The 23,573-nt window shown below is 43.8% G+C and overlaps 1 protein-coding gene across 1 annotated transcript in view; it reads left to right on the top strand.

Annotated features, from left to right (window-relative positions):
* LOC139761693 (AN1-type zinc finger protein 4-like) overlaps positions 1-20,736 on the top strand; it is a 98,549-nt gene extending 77,813 nt beyond the window's left edge. Inside the window, 7 exon segments of the mRNA XM_071686085.1 lie at positions 4,611-4,767; positions 11,965-12,616; positions 13,999-14,200; positions 15,797-15,940; positions 16,896-17,016; positions 19,293-20,406; positions 20,409-20,736. Of these exon segments, the coding sequence (XP_071542186.1) occupies positions 12,283-12,616; positions 13,999-14,200; positions 15,797-15,940; positions 16,896-17,016; positions 19,293-20,406; positions 20,409-20,695 (2,202 nt within the window). The 5' untranslated portion in view covers positions 4,611-4,767; positions 11,965-12,282 and the 3' untranslated portion in view covers positions 20,696-20,736.
* The last annotated feature ends 2,837 nt before the right edge of the window (positions 20,737-23,573 follow it).

The raw sequence follows: 23,573 nt of genomic DNA, 5'->3' as shown, positions 1-23,573 counted from the left end.
TTTCCAGGCATTCCTCCAGTAATTGTGGGGAGACATCATTAGGCCCATGGATCTTATATGGGTCGTCTTAATAGCCTGTTACTGTCATTTCTGTTGAACATCTTACCAGCTCTTTATCCTCCAGTTACCTCTCTAACACAGGTGTAGTATCAACCCTTACGGTGAAGGTCTTCCCCCACTTACCTCTCTAACACAGGTGTAGCATTACCTCCACTGTGAAAACACTTTTAAATCTATACTGTAGTGTCTCACGTACCTCTTTCCCCTCTTCCTCCTTCCCTCTTCAATTGAAGAGTTCGTCCTTCTGAATCCCTTATCCTTGATATATCTTCATCTGATAGCTTCCTCCTGATGAACTTAGGGACAAGCTTTGCGTGCGTTGTCTTTTGCTTTGCTTACAATGCTTTATACCTAACCTACCTGCTGTGCCCTCCTTACCTCGCAGTACTCATTCCTCGCCCTTATGTAGCCCTCTGATGCTGGCTGGATACAGTGTCGTGTGTACTTCGTCCTCAATACAACCCTGAGTTCTCTTGTTCTTTAGCTATTCATGTTAACCCACGCTTCTCTCTCTCTCTCTCTCTCTCTCTCTCTCTCTCTCTCTCTCTCTCTCTCTCTCTCTCTCTCTCTCTCTCTCTTCCCTTCTCTATGAGTGTTCGATGGCACCCCATGTCGCTCCTTCGTAGTATATTTCACAGAACCCTCTGCAGTACCTTAACAGAACTCCCTTTCTCAGGCCACACTCTCAGAGAACTTGATCATCTCTGTACAGCTGCCTCGACTGTACATTCTCTCAGGGCCCTGTGCCTCCTGTGGTCCACATCTTTCGTGTTCCTCCACCATACAGTTGATATCAAGCACTCCACGATCACTCGTTCCTAAATGAGCTTCATGTTTCGTGTGTTATCTCCAGACTGTTGTGTGTAAAAAGATGAGGACACGAAGTGATGGTGTGCCGTTCCCCCAAGATCTCGGGAGCTCCATGGCGCGTTGGTTGAGCTAGTCCTTCCGCACACACACTCCGGGGCCCTTGTGTCTCTCATGTTTCCCCGTCTCCGTGAGCATACAACGTCCTTGCTGTCTATTTCTCTATGAGGAGAGTCTGCCATCATCAGTCACTTATCATCTTCATTCAGTGTGGTGTGTGGTCGCCGCCTCCCTCCCTCGCCATCCTGATGGTTCCTTCTTTGTTATCAGGGCACGTCTGCTCTGGCTCGCTCCAGTACGGCGCAAGTACACACTTTCTTCCCACCGTAATTTTACTCATTATGTATTGGATTTGAATGTTAACACTGGTTGAAAGGGCCTTTCAACCCCCCTCCCTTATCATCTGTGTGTGTGTGTGTGTGTGTGTGTGTGTGTGTGTGTGTCTCGTCACTTAGTTGTTATTATCGCTTTCTACAGTATGAGAGAGAGAGAGAGAGAGAGAGAGAGAGAGAGAGAGAGAGAGAGAGAGAGAGAGAGAGAGAGAGAGAGTTGAATAAACTCCTGAACTTTTTCTAGTGTCGTATATTTTTTTTCTATTTTTTCACACCCGTTATATGCTGTCAACATTCACAATTTCACTCTTCAGTGTATTCCATTTACCCGCTACTCTCATCCTGTACAGGTATTTCATCTTTCCTGCTAAGCTTCGATTATTATGGTCGCTGGTTGTTGTGTAGGGGAACAGGTTGTAAACAACATCTAGCTGGTTAAGACCAGTGAAGGTTATGATCAGGTCACGCCTTGTCCTTCTCTCTTCAACAATCTCGTCTCGTAACCTCCATCTGATAATTACCCTGGCATCTCTTCACACCTCACAACTCACAACACGGGTGTTGTGAATACTTATCCATTCAAACATCTCGATGTTGTGTTTTTCAAGTACATTTAACCCAATGTTATTTTGAAGTCATTAGACATACCAAAGGTAATGGTGGTATGAATACCTGATCACACGTCAGGGAGAGACTAACTCATTTATGATAATGAAGTGGATGTATTCTGGCGGGTTCAGACTGTGTATTTACGTAATACTTTAGTGTGGGAAAAAACCCACGCCAGCCACCCAAAGACAGCAGGCTTCAGGACCCTCCTCTCTCTCTCTCTCTCTCTCTCTCTCTCTCTCTCTCTCTCTCTCTCTCTCTCTCTCTCTCTCTCTCTCTCTCTCGCGTTAGCGAGGTAGCGCAAGGAAACAGACGAAAGAATAGCCCAACCTATCCACATACACATGTATATAGATACACGTCCACACACGCACATAAACATACCTATACATCTCAACGTATACATATACGTACGCTGATATACACACACAGATATATACATATATACACATGTACATAATTCATACTGTCTGCCCTTATTCATTCTCGTCGCCACCCCGCCACACATGAAATGACAACCCCCTCCCCCCTCATGTGGGCGAGGTAGTGCTAGGAAAAGACACCAAAGGCCACATTCGTTCACACTCAGTCTCTAGCTGTCATGTATAATGCATCGAAACCACAGCTCCCTTTCCACATCCAGGCCCAACAAAACTTTCCATGGTTTACCCCAGACGCTTCACATGCCCTGGTTCAATCCATTGACAGCACGTCGACCCCGGTATACCACATCGTTCCAATTCACTCTATTCCTTGCACGCCTTTCACCCTCCTGCATGTTCAGGCTCCGATCACTCAAAATCTTTTTCACTCCACCTTTCTACCTCCAATTTGGTCTCCCACTTCTCCTCGTTCCCTCCACCTCTGACACATATATCCTCTTTGTCAATCTTTCCTCACTCATTCCCTCCATGTGACCAAACCATTTCAAAACACCCTCCTCTGCTCTCTCAACCACACTCTTTTTATTACCACACATCTCTCTTACCCTTTCATTACTTGATCAAACCACCTCACACCACATATTGTCCTCGAACATATATTCGCCATTTCCCGCGTTAGCGAGGCAGCGTTAAGAACAGAAGACTATATTTATTGCTTATTCTGTATAGTTCGCAACTGTTTTGGTTCCTGGAAATAACCCTCGTTTGTTTTCTCTTCATTATTTAAGATTTGTTCCGCCTTTAGCTCCACGAAATGTGGTCACTGTATACAGTATGCTAATTTTCCACTCCCACGCCACGAACACACAACACATACGTACGTATACATGACCATTATGCCAACAATCTGTGTGACGACACATTAACTTGTTGCCTCTTGGGAGAACCGACGGCGCCATAGCGACCTCCTGCGCGACCCTAACCTGCGCAGACCCACTTGCTGCCCTCAGAAATTCCTGGACAACCTTCCAGATCATTATGTTCAGTCGGACAACAACATCGACCCGTCTCTCTGGTGTGTTATGCACCATTGAACGTGTGGAATGTTCGATGGTTTCCTGCTAATGCAGCACCAGCGAGGGAAGGGGCCCCTCAGGAGAGGAGTTGATCGTGGGGCGCGAGCATAATAGACTGCCAATGATAACCTTTGTGAATATAACCAGTTGTTCTGATTGGTTGATAGATATTGCAGTCGTGACCCTGGAGACGTATGGGGTTCAGTGTTCATAACAGCCCTCCTGGCTGAGTAGAAGATATCATGCACGAGTCATCCATAAGAACCTTTTGAAAGAGATGGAACTTATCAAGATGGAGCGTTTTCCACTGTAGATTTGATGGACGAACTTTTTTTTTTTTAAATCGGTTATCATGTTAATCAGATATATATATATATATATATATATATATATATATATATATATATATATATATATATATATATATATATATCAGGGGAGACACAAGAGAGAAATATGTCAGTTGATATACATCGAAGAGACGAAGCTAGGACGCCATTTGATATATATATATATATATATATATATATATATATATATATATATATATGTATATATATATATATATATATATATATATATATATATATATATATATACCAGTATCATATAGCTGATGATTATCTAGAAGGACATGAATAACACACAGGTCCACACAACACAATCCTGACATATCTTTCAAATTCATGAGCGCTGTTCCATCATGACCGGAAGGTGAAGCGCTTTATGATGACCAGTTGAGCCTGGTTCACCAGCCTGGCTGGTCGTAGTGTTAGAGACTGACTGACGACAATTAGCCATTACTAGTGGTCGACATGTTGGGTTGTCGTCTCTGATGGCAAGAAAATAAGTAATAAAGATCTTATATTTCCAGTATGTAATCGTCTTGGTCCAGACTCACGCGAAATCGGGATAAAACCCGACGGGAATCGGATTAGCTCACATGAGTGATTTGATCGGGATGACATAACCAGTGTAGTTCATATATGTAGACTGGCTCACAGAGAAACTAATGCATCACAAACGTCACGAGAGGTTACATCGCGTACACTACCATGAGAGTTTAGTCTTTAAGCACGACGGTACGACCCTTTGGGCATGATGGCCTGGCCTTTGACCTGACCCTCAAGGGTCGTATTATCGTATTCAAGGGTCGTACCCACTTGCTGAAGGGGGGGAAGTGTATAGTCATTCCACACGGCATAAGGTAACTAACTCATAAAAATACAACTTATGTTCTTCGAGTTTCGACTTGACGTCATTCATGCTCTTGTAATTTACAGATGGTGGTGAGTGCTGCGACCCGTGGTACAGCTGGCTGAAGGTTTCTGACCAGCAGCTGGTATTCTGTTGGACGACGGAGATCTTCAAGTGACGGGGCGGCGATCGGAAGGCTCAGGCGAGGCGACTCCCTCACGCCATCCCTACAGTACCTATGTGGTAAGGTCTTCACCAGGCCACAGTGTGGTTGAGGTAGAGTGTGGCTGATGATGAAGTCCAGCCGGTGGGGTCATGGTGCCAGGTAAAGCAAGAGGGGAATGGGATCTCGCAGGAGGGGAATGGGATCTCGCAGGAGGGGAATGGGATCTCGCAGGAGGGGAATGGGATCTCGCAGGAGGGGAATGGGATCTCGCAGGTGGGGAATGGGATCTCGCAGGAGGGGAATGGGATCTCGCAGGAGGGGAATGGGATCTCGCAGGTGGGGAATGGGATCTCGCAGGAGGGGAATGGGATCTCGCAGGAGGGGAATGGGATCTCGCAGGAGGGGAATGGGATCTCGCAGGAGGGGAATGGGATCTTCTCTGGGATTTGGTGATCTGTCTCGGTATTTGAGCTGGGAATACGTGCTTGATGGTCCCATCTCTCATTGTCTTGTGTGTGTGTGTGTGGGGTGTTAATCCCCTTCAGTACGACGACGACATAACCCTTTGAGTCTTGTGACGAAAAAGTCGTCGTACACAGTAGATCATGTCGTCGTACACAGTAGATCGCGTCGTCGTACACTACACAGTAGATCATGTCGTCGTACACAGTAGATCATGTCGTCGTACACAGTAGATCACGTCGTCGTATGCAGTAGATCATGTCGTCGTACACAGTAGATCATGTCGTCGTACACAGTAGATCACGTCGTCGTACACAGTAGATCATGTCGTCGTACACAGTAGATCATGTCGTCGTACACAGTAGATCATGTCGTCGTACACAGTAGATCATGTCGTCGTATGCAGTAGATCATGTCGTCGTACACAGTAGATCATGTCGTCGTGCACAGTAGATCATGTCGTCGTACACAGTAGATCACGTCGTCGTACACAGTAGATCATGTCGTCGTACACAGTAGATCACGTCGTCGTATGCAGTAGATCATGTCGTCGTACACAGTAGATCATGTCGTCGTACACAGTAGATCATGTCGTCGTATGCAGTAGATCACGTCGTCGTACACAGTAGATCATGTCGTCGTACACAGTAGATCACGTCGTCGTATGCAGTAGATCACGTCGTCGTACACAGTAGATCATGTCGTCGTATGCAGTAGATCATGTCGTCGTATGCAGTAGATCACGTCGTCGTACACAGTAGATCACGTCGTCGTATGCAGTAGATCACGTCGTCGTACACAGTAGATCATGTCGTCGTATGCAGTAGATCATGTCGTCGTATGCAGTAGATCACGTCGTCGTACACAGTAGATCATGTCGTCGTATGCAGTAGATCATGTCGTCGTACACAGTAGATCATGTCGTCGTATGCAGTAGATCACGTCGTCGTACACAGTAGATCACGTCGTCGTACACAGTAGATCACGTCGTCGAACACAGTAGATCATGTCGTCGTATGCAGTAGATCACGTCGTCGTACACAGTAGATCACGTCGTCGAACACAGTAGATCATGTCGTCGTATGCAGTAGATCACGTCGTCGTACACAGTAGATCACGTCGTCGTACACAGTAGATCACGTCGTCGAACACAGTAGATCATGTCGTCGTATGCAGTAGATCACGTCGTCGTACACAGTAGATCATGTCGTCGTATGCAGTAGATCACGTCGTCGTACACAGTAGATCACGTCGTCGTACACAGTAGATCACGTCGTCGAACACAGTAGATCATGTCGTCGTATGCAGTAGATCACGTCGTCGTACACAGTAGATCACGTCGTCGTACACAGTAGATCACGTCGTCGAACACAGTAGATCATGTCGTCGTATGCAGTAGATCACGTCGTCGAACACAGTAGATCATGTCGTCGTATGCAGTAGATCACGTCGTCGTACACAGTAGATCACGTCGTCGTACACAGTAGATCATGTCGTCGTATGCAGTAGATCACGTCGTCGTACACAGTAGATCACGTCGTCGAACACAGTAGATCATGTCGTCGTATGCAGTAGATCATGTCGTCGTACACAGTAGATCACGTCGTCGAACACAGTAGATCATGTCGTCGTATGCAGTAGATCACGTCGTCGTACACAGTAGATCACGTCGTCGAACACAGTAGATCATGTCGTCGTATGCAGTAGATCACGTCGTCGTACACAGTAGATCACGTCGTCGTACACAGTAGATCATGTCGTCGTATGCAGTAGATCACGTCGTCGAACACAGTAGATCATGTCGTCGTATGCAGTAGATCACGTCGTCGTACACAGTAGATCACGTCGTCGTACACAGTAGATCATGTCGTCGTATGCAGTAGATCACGTCGTCGAACACAGTAGATCATGTCGTCGTATGCAGTAGATCACGTCGTCGTACACAGTAGATCACGTCGTCGTACACAGTAGATCATGTCGTCGTATGCAGTAGATCACGTCGTCGAACACAGTAGATCATGTCGTCGTATGCAGTAGATCATGTCGTCGTACACAGTAGATCACGTCGTCGAACACAGTAGATCATGTCGTCGTATGCAGTAGATCACGTCGTCGTACACAGTAGATCATGTCGTCGTACACAGTAGATCACGTCGTCGTACACAGTAGATCATGTCGTCGTATGCAGTAGATCACGTCGTCGTATGCAGTAGATCACGTCGTCGAACACAGTAGATCACGTCGTCGTACACAGTAGATCACGTCGTCGTGCACAGTAGATCATGTCGTCGTGCACAGTAGATCATGTCGTCGTATGCAGTAGATCATGTCGTCGTATGCAGTAGATCACGTCGTCGTACACAGTAGATCACGTCGTCGTATGCAGTAGATCATGTCGTCGTACACAGTAGATCATGTCGTCGTGCACAGTAGATCATGTCGTCGTATGCAGTAGATCATGTCGTCGTGCACAGTAGATCATGTCGTCGTACACAGTAGATCACGTCGTCGTATGCAGTAGATCATGTCGTCGTACACAGTAGATCATGTCGTCGTACACAGTAGATCACGTCGTCGTATGCAGTAGATCACGTCGTCGTATGCAGTAGATCATGTCGTCGTATGCAGTAGATCATGTCGTCGTATGCAGTAGATCACGTCGTCGTATGCAGTAGATCATGTCGTCGTATGCAGTAGATCATGTCGTCGTATGCAGTAGATCACGTCGTCGTATGCAGTAGATCATGTCGTCGTATGCAGTAGATCATGTCGTCGTATGCAGTAGATCACGTCGTCGTATGCAGTAGATCATGTCGTCGTATGCAGTAGATCATGTCGTCGTATGCAGTAGATCACGTCGTCGTATGCAGTAGATCATGTCGTCGTATGCAGTAGATCATGTCGTCGTATGCAGTAGATCATGTCGTCGTACACAGTAGATCATGTCGTCGTACACAGTAGATCATGTCGTCGTGCACAGTAGATCACGTCGTCGTATGCAGTAGATCACGTCGTCGTACACAGTAGATCACGTCGTCGTATGCAGTAGATCACGTCGTCGTATGCAGTAGATCATGTCGTCGTATGCAGTAGATCATGTCGTCGTATGCAGTAGATCACGTCGTCGTATGCAGTAGATCATGTCGTCGTATGCAGTAGATCATGTCGTCGTATGCAGTAGATCATGTCGTCGTACACAGTAGATCATGTCGTCGTATGCAGTAGATCATGTCGTCGTACACAGTAGATCACGTCGTCGTATGCAGTAGATGATGTCGTCCTGCTGATGATCATCCATGTAATGTCTGGGAAATGATTACTTTACTGGGTCTGGGTCTGACTCACTGGTCGATGCCCAGCCTGCTGGTAGAGCCATAGACCAGTGATGTCCTGGTCTGCAGACTGACTGGTTGATATCACGTGTTAACCACCTGCTGGACACACACACACACACACACACACACACACACACACACACACACACACACACACACACACACACACACACACACACACACCTCGCCCTGATCCCCTTCACCCTTCATAATGAAGAATAGATGTCTGACGCTTAATTTTCACTGTATTATTTTAGATATACACATATATGATAAAGAGCTATATGTTAGATTGCTTTAGGTGTTTATTGCATTTCCTTTACACACACACACACACACACACACACACACACACACACACACACATATATATATATATATATATATATATATATATTGTGTGTGTATGTATGTATATATTCGTGCAAGCTTGCATAACATTTTCTTTATTAAGCTGTTTGTCAAAGACCAATGCATGTTTAACACACACAAGTTTTCTGTTGTTTATATCAGTTTTTCTCACGACACGTTTCCCATTATCAGGCAAGGTGTGAATTAGCTGTCCAAATATTTATTTTCACTTTATTCTTGAAATACATGAGACGTTTCAGGCTCACGAACACTGCTCATCTTCAGTCAAATTTATCATAAACGATACAACATAGTAATAAAGGACACAACAGGGATAAATCCCATCTTGAATTGTTACAAATGAGAGCGGTGACGTAGATGATGTGTTGATTGGTGGACCGTGTTCCCTCGGAGTTCATGCGTGGTAGTGTGGTGGGTAGGGGGTCAAACTCGTTGGGTCAACGGTTGTAGGGTTTGCCTGGGGTCTCCTCACCTGGGAGAGTCTGGTGTAAGTAGAGAGTGGGATCATCTGGGGTGAGGTAGAGAATGATTGTAGAGTTCTAGCTTTTCCTGTACTTGAACGGTTTATAAAGGGACTATATTCTCTTACTTACATGGCTTCTGTTATCTGTAATCTTGCGGGGACGTAACGAAATTTCAGTATTATGTTTTCCGTAAGATGCTGACAAGTGAGATTTACGTTATGTTGTTGTTGCATATGTAGTTTAAGGACTCTGTTCTGAAGATGAAGTGTTAAGTTAGTAATCACTCCGAAGTAGTTAACGTTGTTTACATCCTTCAACAGGGAATGAGTACTTGTAAGCTACACTGGTTGATTGTAGTTGGTTATTGTTGTGTGTGAGGTTGTTTCTCATAATGTAGTCACTAGTTTTCTTGTTCTTGTGGTATATGATGATGCTGAGATGACCTGCAGATATATTACAGGAAATGTTCCTATCTGTTATCTCCAGAATACTGCAGGGGTCGAAAAAGAGGACTGATGAAAGTTGGCTTGAACAAGCATCAGCGTCACATGATTACTGTGTGGCCGTTGGCAACGCAAGGGTGGGCCGTTTTGATAATTGTTTCTTTCCCTACACCTCGAAGCTTTGGAACTGTCTACCTTTTCATGTCTTTCACAATAACTATGACCTGGTACATTTTATAAAACAGCTTTTTCCTTCCTCCAAAATTTACAAATACTTTCCCGTATCTCTTCCTTTTCCCTCTTCATCAAATTTTATTTAGGTTCAGCTTTGATGTAGACTTTGTACTTTGTCGTGGCTGGAACCTCTATCTTAGAAAAAAACATCTCTGGGGAGAATAAGATGTTCTGGAAAGAGGTTAATTGTTTGATAAAAACGACAGAACAAATGGAAACATTGGTGGATGGGGCAAATGGGGAAGTGATAACATGCAAAGATGAGGTAGAGATGGAATGAACACTCTCAAGCACTTTTGAATGTGGTTGACGATAGGATGGTAGATGTAGGATGTTTAGGTCTGGATGGTATACCAACTGGAAAGTCATGGAGGGTGATTTGGTGAAGAGAGAAGAGGAGGTGAAAGTCTTACGTAAGATGAAATAAGGCAAGGCGGCTAGAGTGAAAGGCATTGCACTTGAATTCCTTAAGAAAATGGGTGATTGTGTTGTTTAGATTTGTTATGATTTTCAGTGTCTGTATGGATCACGGTGAGATGCCTGAGGATGGATAGAATGCATGTATAATGCCACTGTATAAGAAAATGGGGACGAAGGTGGGTATTTGAATGACAGATGTATAAGTTTGTTTAGTGTACCTGGTCAGTTGTACGGATGAGTGGTGATTCAGAGGATGGTGGCATGAGTAGAGCATCAGCCGAGGAGTGGTAGAAGATGTGTGGATCAGGTGTTTGCTTTAGCTGACATGTATCTGTATGGACACTGTCCCACTCTATAGTAGAGCAGCGATGCCTTGCTCGTAAAATCAAAATGCTTAAGTCGTAACTTTGTTATCTGAGGTACACTTGACTTACAGGGTCGTAGACCATGTGAGGGTGATATCTTTGCCATGACATGCCGCTCGAGAAGCATAGTTCCCTAGAATACAAGGAGACGTTTTCACGAGGTATAAGACAATAAAGTGGAGTCATGGACCAGTTTTAATATCTCCAGCCTGGCTTCGCTGGCGGAATATAAACACACTTAACAAAAGAGGTTCTGGAGGCGCGCTTGACGCATATCTGAGATGATGTAACGATTATTCTGAGCGTTGCCAAGGTTGAAATAGGCCAAGCCATAACAATGTCTGCAGCGGAGCTTGGAATTATGAAATGATTAGGAAAATAGATAGCAAAAGGGCTACATTGATCGATCTCATTCCTTATTGTATCACTATTTAATGACATTAAAAAGCAGATACGATCATTATAAACAGAGATCTTTGTCTACACAGATTTACACATACCTTTGAGCTTAGAGGCGTCCTTATACCATACAAGTTTCCAATAATGTTGGTGTAGGTACCTCGCTGGGTAGGGATCACTGACCGCTACGTGTGGCAGCCTCACCAGTCAAGGTTGTCGCCAGGATCAGTGTGTCAGACGTGACACCGTTGACTCGTGATCTGGTCAGGTGCAGATGACTGGTGTCTGATGCGACCGGCAGGAACACAGTCGGAAGGTTGTGGTGTCGTGGATGTTTACCAGGACGTGAGGCAACTCAACTGATTCCCAAGATTGATCTTAAACCGTTTGCATATATATATATATATATATATATATATATATATATATATATATATATATATATATATATATATTGTTTATTTTTATTATACAAAATCGCTGTCTCCCGCGTCAGCGAGATAGGTAGCGCCAGGAAGCAGACGAAGAATGGCCCATCCACTCATATATACACATATATAAACTCAAACGCCCATACACGCACATATACATACATATAATCATATACATATATACACATGTACACATTCACACTTGCCCGCCCCCACCCACTCCCGGCGCTACGTCACAGGAAGGTAGGGGGACACTACAGTATCTAATCCTCTGTTCATGTGGCGTAACACCATAAACTCGTGGCGTTTGAACTACTGACGTATATCATAATCAACTTGTCTTCCACAGATGAAGTAAGTCTCCTGACCATGGTTCCTGAGGTAGCGAGCTCGCGTTACCCCTCAGTGCGCCATGATTATGATGCCACACTCCCCTGCGACGTGGTCTCACCGGTCCGACGCTAAGGCAGATATGGACCATCTCAGTACCTTAGTGTGTGGACACGAGTCGAGGACATGGCCGAGGTGGTTGCCTTAGGAGGTGTGCAGTACAAGTGAGAGACGAGGGACTTGGCGATGGAGGTGAGGATCCGACGTGCATTACTGGCCACCTCGGTGAGATGGGAGGCGCTCTGATCCACCCCTGGACGTCGTCCACCTGACCAGAATGCGCGGTGGGAGTGGCGGTCAGGGAGAGCGACAGTCCCCTGGGGGTAAAGACATCCAGGACTCTGGCCACCACACCGACTCCGAGGAGGAGGAAGATGAGGGACATCGTGAGCCGACGCCACACCACCACCCGGAGCGTCCAGACGCCGCGGAGGATTCCATAGTCCTGGAATCCTCCTACCCTCCTGCAGGAGACTATGTTGACGAGGAAGAGGAGGAGGAAGATGCCCTTGAGGTAGTGGTGGAGACTTTGCTGGGAGACTCGTACCGTGTGAGAGTCTCCCAGTGGGACACAGCGGCCGTTCTAAAAGGACTTCTCCATCGCACGCTGGGTAAGTATAGACACACACACACACACACACACACACACACACACACACACACACACACACACACACACATATAGGCCCACCTGCTCCTGGGCGTGGCAGTCGGCTCACAGTCAACCCAACTGTTAATCCTCCCTTCGAGGCTGGTCGATGAATGGGTACGTGGCTGAGGCTCTGTGTGTGTGTGTGATTATTGCTTTTGGTCACACACAAATCTACGTAATACATGGGGATGTACGAGTGTAAGACTCCCTTCCTGTACAATGGACACTACAGGGGGTATTATAGCAGTGGACACTACAAAGGGGGATTATATCAGTAGACAATACAAGGGGGGATTATATAAAATGGTGGACACTTCAAGGTGGGATTATATCAGTGGATACTGCAGAGGGGGGATTATATTAGATACTTAACACCACAAGGGGGATTACATTAGTTTGTGAACACTACAAGACACTAAACGAGGGTCAAGTTAGATAGGTGTGAGAAAATACATGTGTTGTACTGTAACTGTGTGTGTGTGTGTGTGTGTGTGTGTGTGTGTGTGTGAAGCAAGATAAGTGGAAGACCGTGAATGAACGGAACATTAGAAACTGAAAAAAGAATGTGTATGATGGTTAGAAGTAAGAGACGGGGAATCACTGAATGTATATCTCTTACCCCATATGAACAATGAGGTACATACAGTCTCTTTCGTGTCCACTCCTATAGTCATTGATCCTCAACTCTTTCTACCAATTAACCACAACATCCATGTGTAACAAGTCACCACAAATCCTTATTGAACTGATGGATTAGATTCACTTACAGATTCAAATACCTCTCATACTCAATATCACATAATATTTTAGGTGTCGAATGTTCCCAAACAAATGTTAATGTTGATTCTTTATGTACTGTATACCTTTGTGGAGACTCATGAAATTTTACATAATGGATCACAGTTTAATGTTGAAATTCTTCGAGATAGGAAGAGTCATTATGCCTTCCCAGTGATAGTTAGTGACAGTAATAGGGTTACTTGTTACCTGTACTGGTGGAAACGTCCGTTACCCTTTGCGCACATAAAATAATTCTTACTTGAGTCTGAATTGGAATAGGATTTTACTGCTTGTACAGACTGCTTGCATGCACGGTAGATGTAACTAATGAAAATAGACAAGTGAAGGTTTGGTAGAAAGATACAGCAATATGATACAGTCTCATGTATTTGAAATAAAGGTTGATAGAAAGTTACAGCAAATATAATACAGTCTGCTGTATTTGAAATGAATTTTGGTAGAAAGATACAGCAATATGATACAATCTGCTGTATTTATGGCAATATCTAGACTTATGTTTGTACGTCATACCCGGGCTAACGCCTCACTCATATCCCTCAGGCATCCCAATGAACCACCAGCACCTCATCTTTGGTCCTCACGAGCTGCTGGATGAGGTGTGCCTCATGGAGCAGGGGGTAGTGGATGGCTCGACCCTCAGGCTCGTCCTGGCCATGAGGGGTGGCCCCATCAACGCCCGCCGTCTCCCCACACACGAAGACATGCTCTGGCGAGAAGTGACCGACTATATTGATGTTAACAAGTAAGTAGTTAACATGTGTTGTGATCCGTATCATGCTCTTGATTCACTCGCTAGTGATTGGCTTGTGTTTCAGAGACCTTCTCCTGTGTCACTCTCATATTCCACCATCCTCACTCTTTTAAGTAAGGCTAAAATAGTTTCTTCTTTGTACGAACATTTGTGTTTGATTGATTCCTTTCAAAAAACAAACGACCTTGCTTTGCTTGTGTAGTTCTGAGGGCAACTCTTCTTATCTTGTCTAGTTTAATGAGTTTTGATGTAAGTTAAACACATGAAGTTTGCCTATACCTTTCATAGTAATCTATTATTGCTGCTAAACTTTTTTTTATTATCGTGAGGTTTTTGAATGGTTATATTTACGATAGAAAGAACTGATAGCCAAATAATATACTACATTTTTCTAATTTGCTTTTACTGAAGTCTGTGGTAAATATGCCTTTCGTTATGTAAACTGCCAGTTTCTAGAAAATATTGTACCATTTCCATGGTTCCTCCATGTTGTAACGTACATCTCAGCAGAAGAAAAGATGTGTCCCAAACTTGATTTTACCACAACTTTTATAACTGTGCCGCATCTAGATGATTTCCTCCGCCATATCTTGGAGATTTTCCCATGTTTTTGCATATTGTCACCGTCATTAACTCTTCGCTACATCGCTCACTTCCCAGTATCGACCAGGTCTTCCACGTACCCTCCTGCCGTGGAGGACAGAACCAGGAGTAAGCGAGTCGCAGATTGGGAGATGAAGTCAAGTTTAAGGATGTGTTCAGGAATGTGTTGAAGGAGAGTTCAGTTTACATTAGGGCAAAAGTTGGGTGTGGTTGAAGACGGTTGTCCGAATTACAGTGTTGTTTGGATGCGAGTCCTGAGCCCAAATGTGAAGGAAAGGAAGAGGATGAAGGTGCCGGAAATGATGATGTGCTTGAGGACGATATGTGGTGTGAGGCGTGTTTGTGCGGGAAATAACATTGAGAGAAAGAAGAGTAGTTGTGAGCACTGGTCTGATAGGACGGGACAGGCAGGTTGTGTTACGATGACCCGGACATGTAGAGAGGATGAGTGAAGAGAGACTGACAGAGAGAGGATCTATGTATTAGAAATAAAGGGAGCAGAGGGAAGGGTTACCACAACAAGAAGGAAGGATGGAATTAACGAGACTTTGGAGTACTGCACAGGAAAGTGAGAGGCGTGTGTTGTGCAGATAGAATTCCAACGATGTGGTATAAGGGAGGCACAGCGTGTTTTCTATTATGGTGAACCAGAGCATGAATGGTGGAGTATATAGGGCTCGACTGAAGATGGTACACTATGGTTTAGAGATATTGTACACGACAGCAAGACACTGGACGTGTGCTAGGGAAACTCAATGTTTACGTGTTTTGGACAATACTTGCAAAAGTCGACGAAGTGATCAGGTTTACAGTTATTATTATTGTTAATATTCATTTATTATTAATATTAGTAGTAGTAGTAGTAGTAACATTAACAAGAAGTGAATTATATATGAAGTATTTCTCTTGTTTTGCAAGACCGATAACGTATATTTATTAGACCTTACCTCTGAGTGACGTATGTATATATATTTGTTCGTACAGAGAAGACCTGTGGGAGGGTGTAGGTGGTCGCACAGTGACGCTGCTGGTGCTCCGGGATGGTGATAATGTCAACCTGTACCGGGTCGTGGAGAACCAGGATGGCTCCTTCTCGCCACTCAATGAGTCGTGGGCGTCTACAGGAAGGTCAGTCATGCACATGTACACACCTGCGTCCATATGTACAGTCCTGTGCCCACTGTGTGTTAACTGATGAAGATGACGGGTAACGGGAGACGTCAAGATGTCAAAAGAATGAACCGTGAGTTAGGTTATGATATTCTGGTGTGAAACAGGATCACGAGAGACCAAGGGAGGCTGTATTCCTACGCGTACTGTAGTCTTCATCCTGAAAACATTACTTCTGGATCTCTGATCAGGAAGAGGCATCGGGAAAGCATGAATATGGTACAGGACAAGAGTTGGATCACACGAAGTACGAATGATATACTGTGGACAGATCCGTGGATCATTCTCGACTGTACTCGAGGTTTGACATGGACAGAGAATCAGTCAGTGATGTAGTGGTTAAACTTGAGTATCCAGTTGGCTGATCCCTAAACCCAGATGATCTTACGCAGGAGGTACCAAATGTTAAGTTACAGTGTGTGTTTTCCACAAGAACACCAGACTGGTATGGCAGGTTGAAACCACCAAAAGCTAATTCTGATTCTGATTTAGGGAGAGGCTTGAATAGCTGGTTTTTGAGCCTTTATATCATACTTGATGAACCAAAATTAGATTATTTCAGTTCTCACGTACTTGCAGTTGTTTCCAAAAAATTACTTCTGATGAGTTGTTAGTATAGTGCACATGTCACTCCTTGATGGAAGAAAAAAATGCCCATTGATGTCTTGTTTTAGATTAGCTACGACTCTTATTATATTCAACACATATTACATTACCATTGCAAAATTAAATCATTCATATTCCAACGCTATTTCTGTAACGTATTAATACTGATCTTTTACCATCTTTTTAACTCTGTAGATATAGATTAGTATTTTCTACTCAAACCTATTGATAACATTTTGTTTTTTCTCTCTCCACATACGTGTGTTTTTACGTATATATTTTTCGTTTACCTGATACCACTTTCCAGCGGTGGCCAGACCGATAGGGCAGCAAATCAGACAGCGGAGGTGATTGAGGAGGAAGCCAAGACCAGAGCTCGCATGGCAGAGATCAGAGCCCGCATGACAGAGCTGAGAATCAGGAACAAAGTACGTCTGTCCGTCCATCGTGTGGGAGAGGAGTAAATGATCATGTGTTGTGGAGGTTTGGGTATTACAATATCTTGGAGGTCAGGAGAAGGAAAGTTTGCACATCAAGAACTTTATTTCTTTACTGTAGTCTTGCAGATATACACTTATGGTTCAGGATGTACTAATGTCATACATTACCAGCTTTGTACTTTTGATGAGCCCTTATTCCTAGCAAATCCATTGTTAAGAGTCTTTGATCTTTACTGTAATATGTTTTCTCCTCCCCTTTGCTTAGCAAGCAGCGAAGTGAGGTACACATGAGAATAGTGAGACAGTGACACAGCGAACATTGTGCCTTATACATAGATAATTTCCACTTAACAGGAAACACAACTTTTAGTTAATACATTTCTATTTTCAAGCTTGTTCCCTGTTTCCCCACTATAGTGAGGTGGCACCAGGAACAGGCGAAAGAGCGGCCACACTCGCTCACGTCCATTATCTAGCTGTCATGTACAGTGTACTGAAACAAGAGCCCCCAATGTACGAGCAGGTCCCCTGACTGCTTCATATGCCTTGGTTTATTCCATTGACAGCATCTTGTCCCCAACATAGCTTATCGTTCCAATTTCTTCTAATCCGTGCATGTCTTTCACACTCTTTTAGGTTCAGGCTCCGAGCACTCAAACCTTTTTCTCACCATCTTTCCATCTCCAGTGTGGTCTTCCCGTACAATTTTTTCCCTCCATTGTGAATGATATGCAAACTCCGTTAACTGCTCCTCACTCATCCTCTTAATATTTCTAAACCATTTCAGGACACCCTCTTTAGCTCTTTCAAATATGCTCTTTTTATTATCACACATCTTTCTTACCCTTTCATTATTTACTCGATCACACCATCTCGCACTGTATATTGTCCCCAAACATTTAATTTCCAACACATCCACCCTCCGCGCAGCCTTATCTATAGCCCATGCCTCGCAGCCATATGATATTGTTGGAGCTACTGTACCCCAAACATTTCCATTTTTGCTCTCCCAGATAACGTTCTCCATACACAATCTTCAGTGCTCCCCGTACCTTCGCCCCCTCCCACACCATATGACTCACCTCCGCTTTAGTGGTTCTGTTCGCTCCCTTGTCCACTCCCATGCATTTAAAACACTTCACATCTTCCAGTTTTCCTCCATTTAGACTCATCCACTAAATATCCTATTCCTCAACCCTGCTAAACCTAATAACCTTGCATTGATTCACATTTACACTCAACGTTCTCCTTTCACACACTCTCCCAAACTCACACTCACATCTGTAGTTACTCTCTTCGAATCTACCATCATTGCCGTTATCATCAGCGAACAACTGACACACTTCCCAGGCTCTTGCATCCCCTACAGACTGCATTCTAGCCCCTCTCTCCAAGACTCTCTCATTTACCCCCGTCATCACTCTGTCCATAAACAAATCAAAAACTGTGATGACATCACACGCCCCTGCCGCAGACCAGTTATCACTTGAAACCTTTCACTCTCCTCTCTTCCTACTCGTAAACATGCCTTACACCCTTGATAAAAACTTCTCACTGCTTTTAGCATCATTCCTCCCACTTTGTATATTCTTAAGTCCTTCGACATGGAATGTGCAGACATGTGGGGAGATCATAGCATATGGAGTTTCTGTAGAGACAAAAACTGCCTAAGATATGTAAGAACTTACATTGCCCACAGTATATTTAGCTCGTAGAGACAAAAACTGCCTAAGATATGTAAGAACTTACATTGCCCACAGTATATTTAGCTCAGGTTATGTCCTCCAGTTTATTTATCTTAAGTTTTAGACGATCATTATTGCTGTTGAGCGAAGCATGAAGTATATTACTAATTTTTTCAATATTCAGTTGATTTCCACAAGTTTACATGATTATTTTGTGGTTTGTATGTTACAGATGTTTTAACACTATGACTTGTTATGAAGGTACCAGTTAGCACCAAAACCAATGACTTATGTAAATTTAAGATTATGAAACGGGTTGTCTAAGAGATGGATGAAGGCAAATGAGAATGAAGAATGAGGATCAGAGGCGTTATGAGTGATATGTTGTTACAGAATGAGGAACAAAGACGTTACGTGTAATGTAATGCTATAAAGAAAGTATGATGGAGTTTGGAAATGTGGACAGAGAGGGATAAACAGATCGTATTGGAATGAGTGGCACTGGACTTACAGAAGACTGCAACATGAAGTATGTAAACCAGAACTATATCAGGTGGTAATAGTACTTTATCTTTCCAGGCAAGAAGAGAAAAAGGCAATATCTCCTCCTCTGCCCAGCGGTCGTTAAGTCGTGGCTCCAAGACTGGGTCTGAGCAACGTGAAGAACAGTCCACTCCTCGACTAGATCTGTCACAGGGCTTTGAACGTCTTGCGGGCAGAGGATCTCGGCCCAATACCCAGCAGCGTAGTGCGGGCAAGCGCGTCCCTACTGGTAACCCCTGGGCGGGACGGAGGTCACGTCCAACCACACAAGAACGCTCAGAGTTTCCCCATACCAGCATTTCAAGGCCAACCTTAGAGGAGTTGCCCAACGCTCACCCTCGTGTTCCAATCGACTTCAGTCGCCGGAAACCCCTGGACAACATCCGTCCACAGGGGGATCGCGCCCGCCTGGCCTCAGTGGATGAAGGCCAAGGGAAGCACTACATGCCGCTGCAGCTGCCAGACACCTCCAGCACTCAGGTTCAGAATAAGAACTACGACTCGTACCGTAAGACAATAATGAGGCATGTCAACTCCGGCAGCCGTGAGAACCAAGACGGCAGTGGTGGTGACAAGCGCACCCCTGAAGCTTGGCCCAGGAGAGATATTTCTAAGCCACTTTATATGCTTCCTGAAACGGTTTCCAGATCTCGCCGTTACGACGGTGACCGCCTGAACCATTCGCACAACCAGGAGCTCATGCGCGCGGCCAAGTCGAACGCAAACAACAGGCCAAAGACTTCTCCCGAGGTGCTGGAGCGGCGGCCAGGCACATCGGGCGATCAAAGCACCATCAGTGAGCGTATACACTTGCGCGCCCCTGACGATCGCCTGCGTGAGTTGTGTTCGATTTTGGGGTCGTCCAGGGGAAATTCACGACAGTCCCACCACTTGGGGAGTTCCCAGGCAGAAGCAGTGTTTCCTACCTCTAGTTTGTCCACAAGTCTGTCGGGCAGCAATGGTCTATCCAGCAGCCATAAGAACAAGTCAGTGTCTGTGTCTTTAGCGTCCTTACGAAGTCGTGGTGCGACGCCTCCTTCTCCAGGCCCGGGTGCTCTGGTAGCTTCTGGGTCACGAGAGCAGCGGGATGTGTTGCGAGAGCTGATGCGTAGTCAGGGTGGAACCTCAAGACGAGCCACTCCTGAAAATGTTCCTTCCCCAGCAGGCGTCCAGGTAGTGGACGGGCGCCTGCTCCCCCCACCCATCACCTACCTCCCGTTACACCACAACGACGGAGGGGTCGTCGAAAGAGGTGTGAGCAGTGTTCCCAGCGTCTCGGTGTGGCGACAACCTACGAGTGTCGTTGTGGTGGCCTCTTCTGTGCTCAGCACCGCTACGCAGAGACGCATACTTGTACTTTTGACTATAGAACCGCTGGCCGTAACATGATCCAGATGACCAATCCTCTGGTGGCGCCTAATAAACTACCCAAGATATGAGTGATGTGTGCCCGCTTTTGATCCTCAGGAGGTGGGGGGGGGGGGAAATAAACCATTTGCTTGACAGTGCTGTAACATAGGAGTATTGTGCATAGCAAGTGCCTGAGTGTTTCGTTTCACAAGTGTATTCGTGACTTCGTGACAAAATTCACATTACGTTGGTTTTCTTCATTCAGTATGTTAGTGCTTTGATAAACAAAAGCATTATTGCATTTCAGGACATTGCACTATATGGAGTTCCTCCGTTCTCATCCCAACTTATCACACAAATAATCAAAACACATATGTATATCAAACATAAATCCAACATGCTCAGATTTCTGGTGTATAAAGTAGAATGTACAATACACTACCCAAGTTATTTTCTTTCACTGCAAAGTGTACTGTGTGAGGAATGCTGAGGCATGACGTGTTATGTGGAGTATAGATATAGATATATTTCATACAAAACTCAGAGACCATGCTCAAGATCCCGCAGCACTGGGGTAATCTGAACAGAGACCACTGCAGTGTGTGGAAGTCACAGGTTAAAATCTAGAGGCAGGGCATAATTAAGGCTCGTTATTTCGTGTTACCTACAGTGATTAAAGTGACGTATAGGACACACGTTTATGATTTAGTTTTTGTTATTTAATTTCTGTATTTTGAGTCAACTGGAAGCTTTAAAAGTTTTCTGTTAATTGCTTTAGTGCACGTATCATCTACACTTTATCACCAGTGCTGTTGATAACTGGTTTGGAATCAAAACGTATTGTACGTTGGTCGAGCGTCACTTCTACACACTGCAGATGATGCTGCACTGTACAGAGGGTTCTGGTGGTGTGGGTGATGTCACCAATAGTGCCCAAAACAACGTCTTAGTTATAGAGGAAGTTCTCCTTGTGGTAGTTTGCTCATTAGCATATCTTAAGAATGTAGTGTCGTGTGCAGCCATTGCAGTATAGACAGTTGACTGTTGTGTCCTTTCCAGTCTACCAGAGTTGAATCAAGTGAACTGCTGGTTACACACATACTGTGCAGGCTGGTACTGTGCAGGTTGGGTTCTAAAGAAAATAAATTCTTTGTTAATTAAGGACAAAAAAGGAAACTTCTGGCATTTGGAGCCCCTAATTCTGAGTACCAGTTCCTTCATCACCATCTGCAGCATTAGATAATGAGGAATTGTGCTTTAAAGCACAATGATTACATTCCAAAGAAGAAGCATTTGCATAAGGATAAGTATTTTCAGGAAGGAAAAAAAAGAAAGACGCGAAATGAAACTCATCACAAATGAAAATTGATTACCTGTTCATTATAGTAGAAACTTGTATGCAGACTGAAGGTAGGGAAGTCACTGAGAGGTCATATGACACTTCGATTACAGTTTGTGTTCGTAGGTGTAGAATAAGAGTGAGTGCAGTGGGAATACAAAGAAAACGTAAGTATAATGAAGGTATATTATAAAGATTGGAAGTGTAAGAATGGTATGTGGGAGTGAGAAATTCATATAACATCGTACATAGAGAATATGTAAGGCTGTATGTAACCATCCTGACATCATACATAGAGAATGCTTGAGGTTGTATACAACCATCCTGACATCATACATAGAGAATGTGTAAGGTTGTATGTAATTATCTTTATATGGATGATTATATGCTAATGATTATCTGTTTACAACCATAACATCAATGTTGCGGGAACTGTGTCATGATCCAGCAAACGTAGATGGGAAAAAAGACATGAGACATGGAGACACCCAAGCCTAGTACTTAAAACAGGGTGTACCAATTACTTAGGATGACTTCAGCAGCTTTGAATGACGATATCATGATAACAAATGATGGTCTCACAACATTGGGTACTGATCTTATGATGGTTTTCCAGGTAGTGTAGCTCATGTGCGTGTGCATTACACAAAGCTGTGTGTAAGTTACATTCCCATCAGTGTCATGTGGAGGTATGCTGGTTGGAACTTGCTCATTTCAACGGGGAAGTTGTGGAGTAGTTGCAGTGGTGACTTAATGTGTTTATAGAAGCTCAAAAAAAAAGAATTTAGGTTCGTTTTAACATTTCGCCAAAGGGGAGCCATTATTCAATAAATATATATATATATATATATATATATATATATATATATATATATATATATATATATATATATATATCATATACTGGAAGATGGGAGGTTACGATGGTCATTACTTTACAGTATTATGTATATGGTCTTTAGGTTTCTAGCAATGATCATTTTAATCGGATGATTAAAATGTGTCGATATTGTCTATTGTAGTCACACAGAGTTTCCCTTTCATTTGTCAGTCAGGCAGTGGTTAGAAGAATAACATTTTTTTTTTATTTTGTCTTTTGAAAGCTAGTGATCATTGCCAGACGGTTGAAATTTTGTCCCTTTTTTCTAATGCTCAAGTTCTCTAAGCTTACTACACAGTAAGCTTATCTGAATATAAATAAACATGATGTGTGAACTTGTGTTTTAAGGGCTCAGATCACCCTTCACAAAATTTTGCTTCCTGTAACATAAATGAGCAACGTTTTCTTTCAAAGAAAATTTGTGTTTCATGTATAGGAAAGATGAGCCTAAGACGTATATAGTTGATGGCACTATTTTGTTTACAATATTTCAGATTTGAGGTACATTTTTTGAGGTACATTTTGAGAGTTAACTTTTCATTCGTTATTTTTTTTTCTTTAGGTTTGTACTGAATTTCTGTACACTTCCAGGAAATTTAAGCTGTATCAACAAACTGTCTGGGTATCAACAGAAAGCTTTACTTCATTAATGTTTATCATTTCCTAAACAGAGGCTTGTGATATAAATCTTAAAGTACATACAGAATTGTGGGTGTCTTTGATTTATCCTTATTTTAGGGGGTTATGT

Source organism: Panulirus ornatus, chromosome 1, assembly GCF_036320965.1.
Source record: "Panulirus ornatus isolate Po-2019 chromosome 1, ASM3632096v1, whole genome shotgun sequence".
Lineage (NCBI taxonomy): Eukaryota > Metazoa > Arthropoda > Malacostraca > Decapoda > Palinuridae > Panulirus > Panulirus ornatus.
This window is presented reverse-complemented; position numbering and strand designations above follow the sequence as displayed.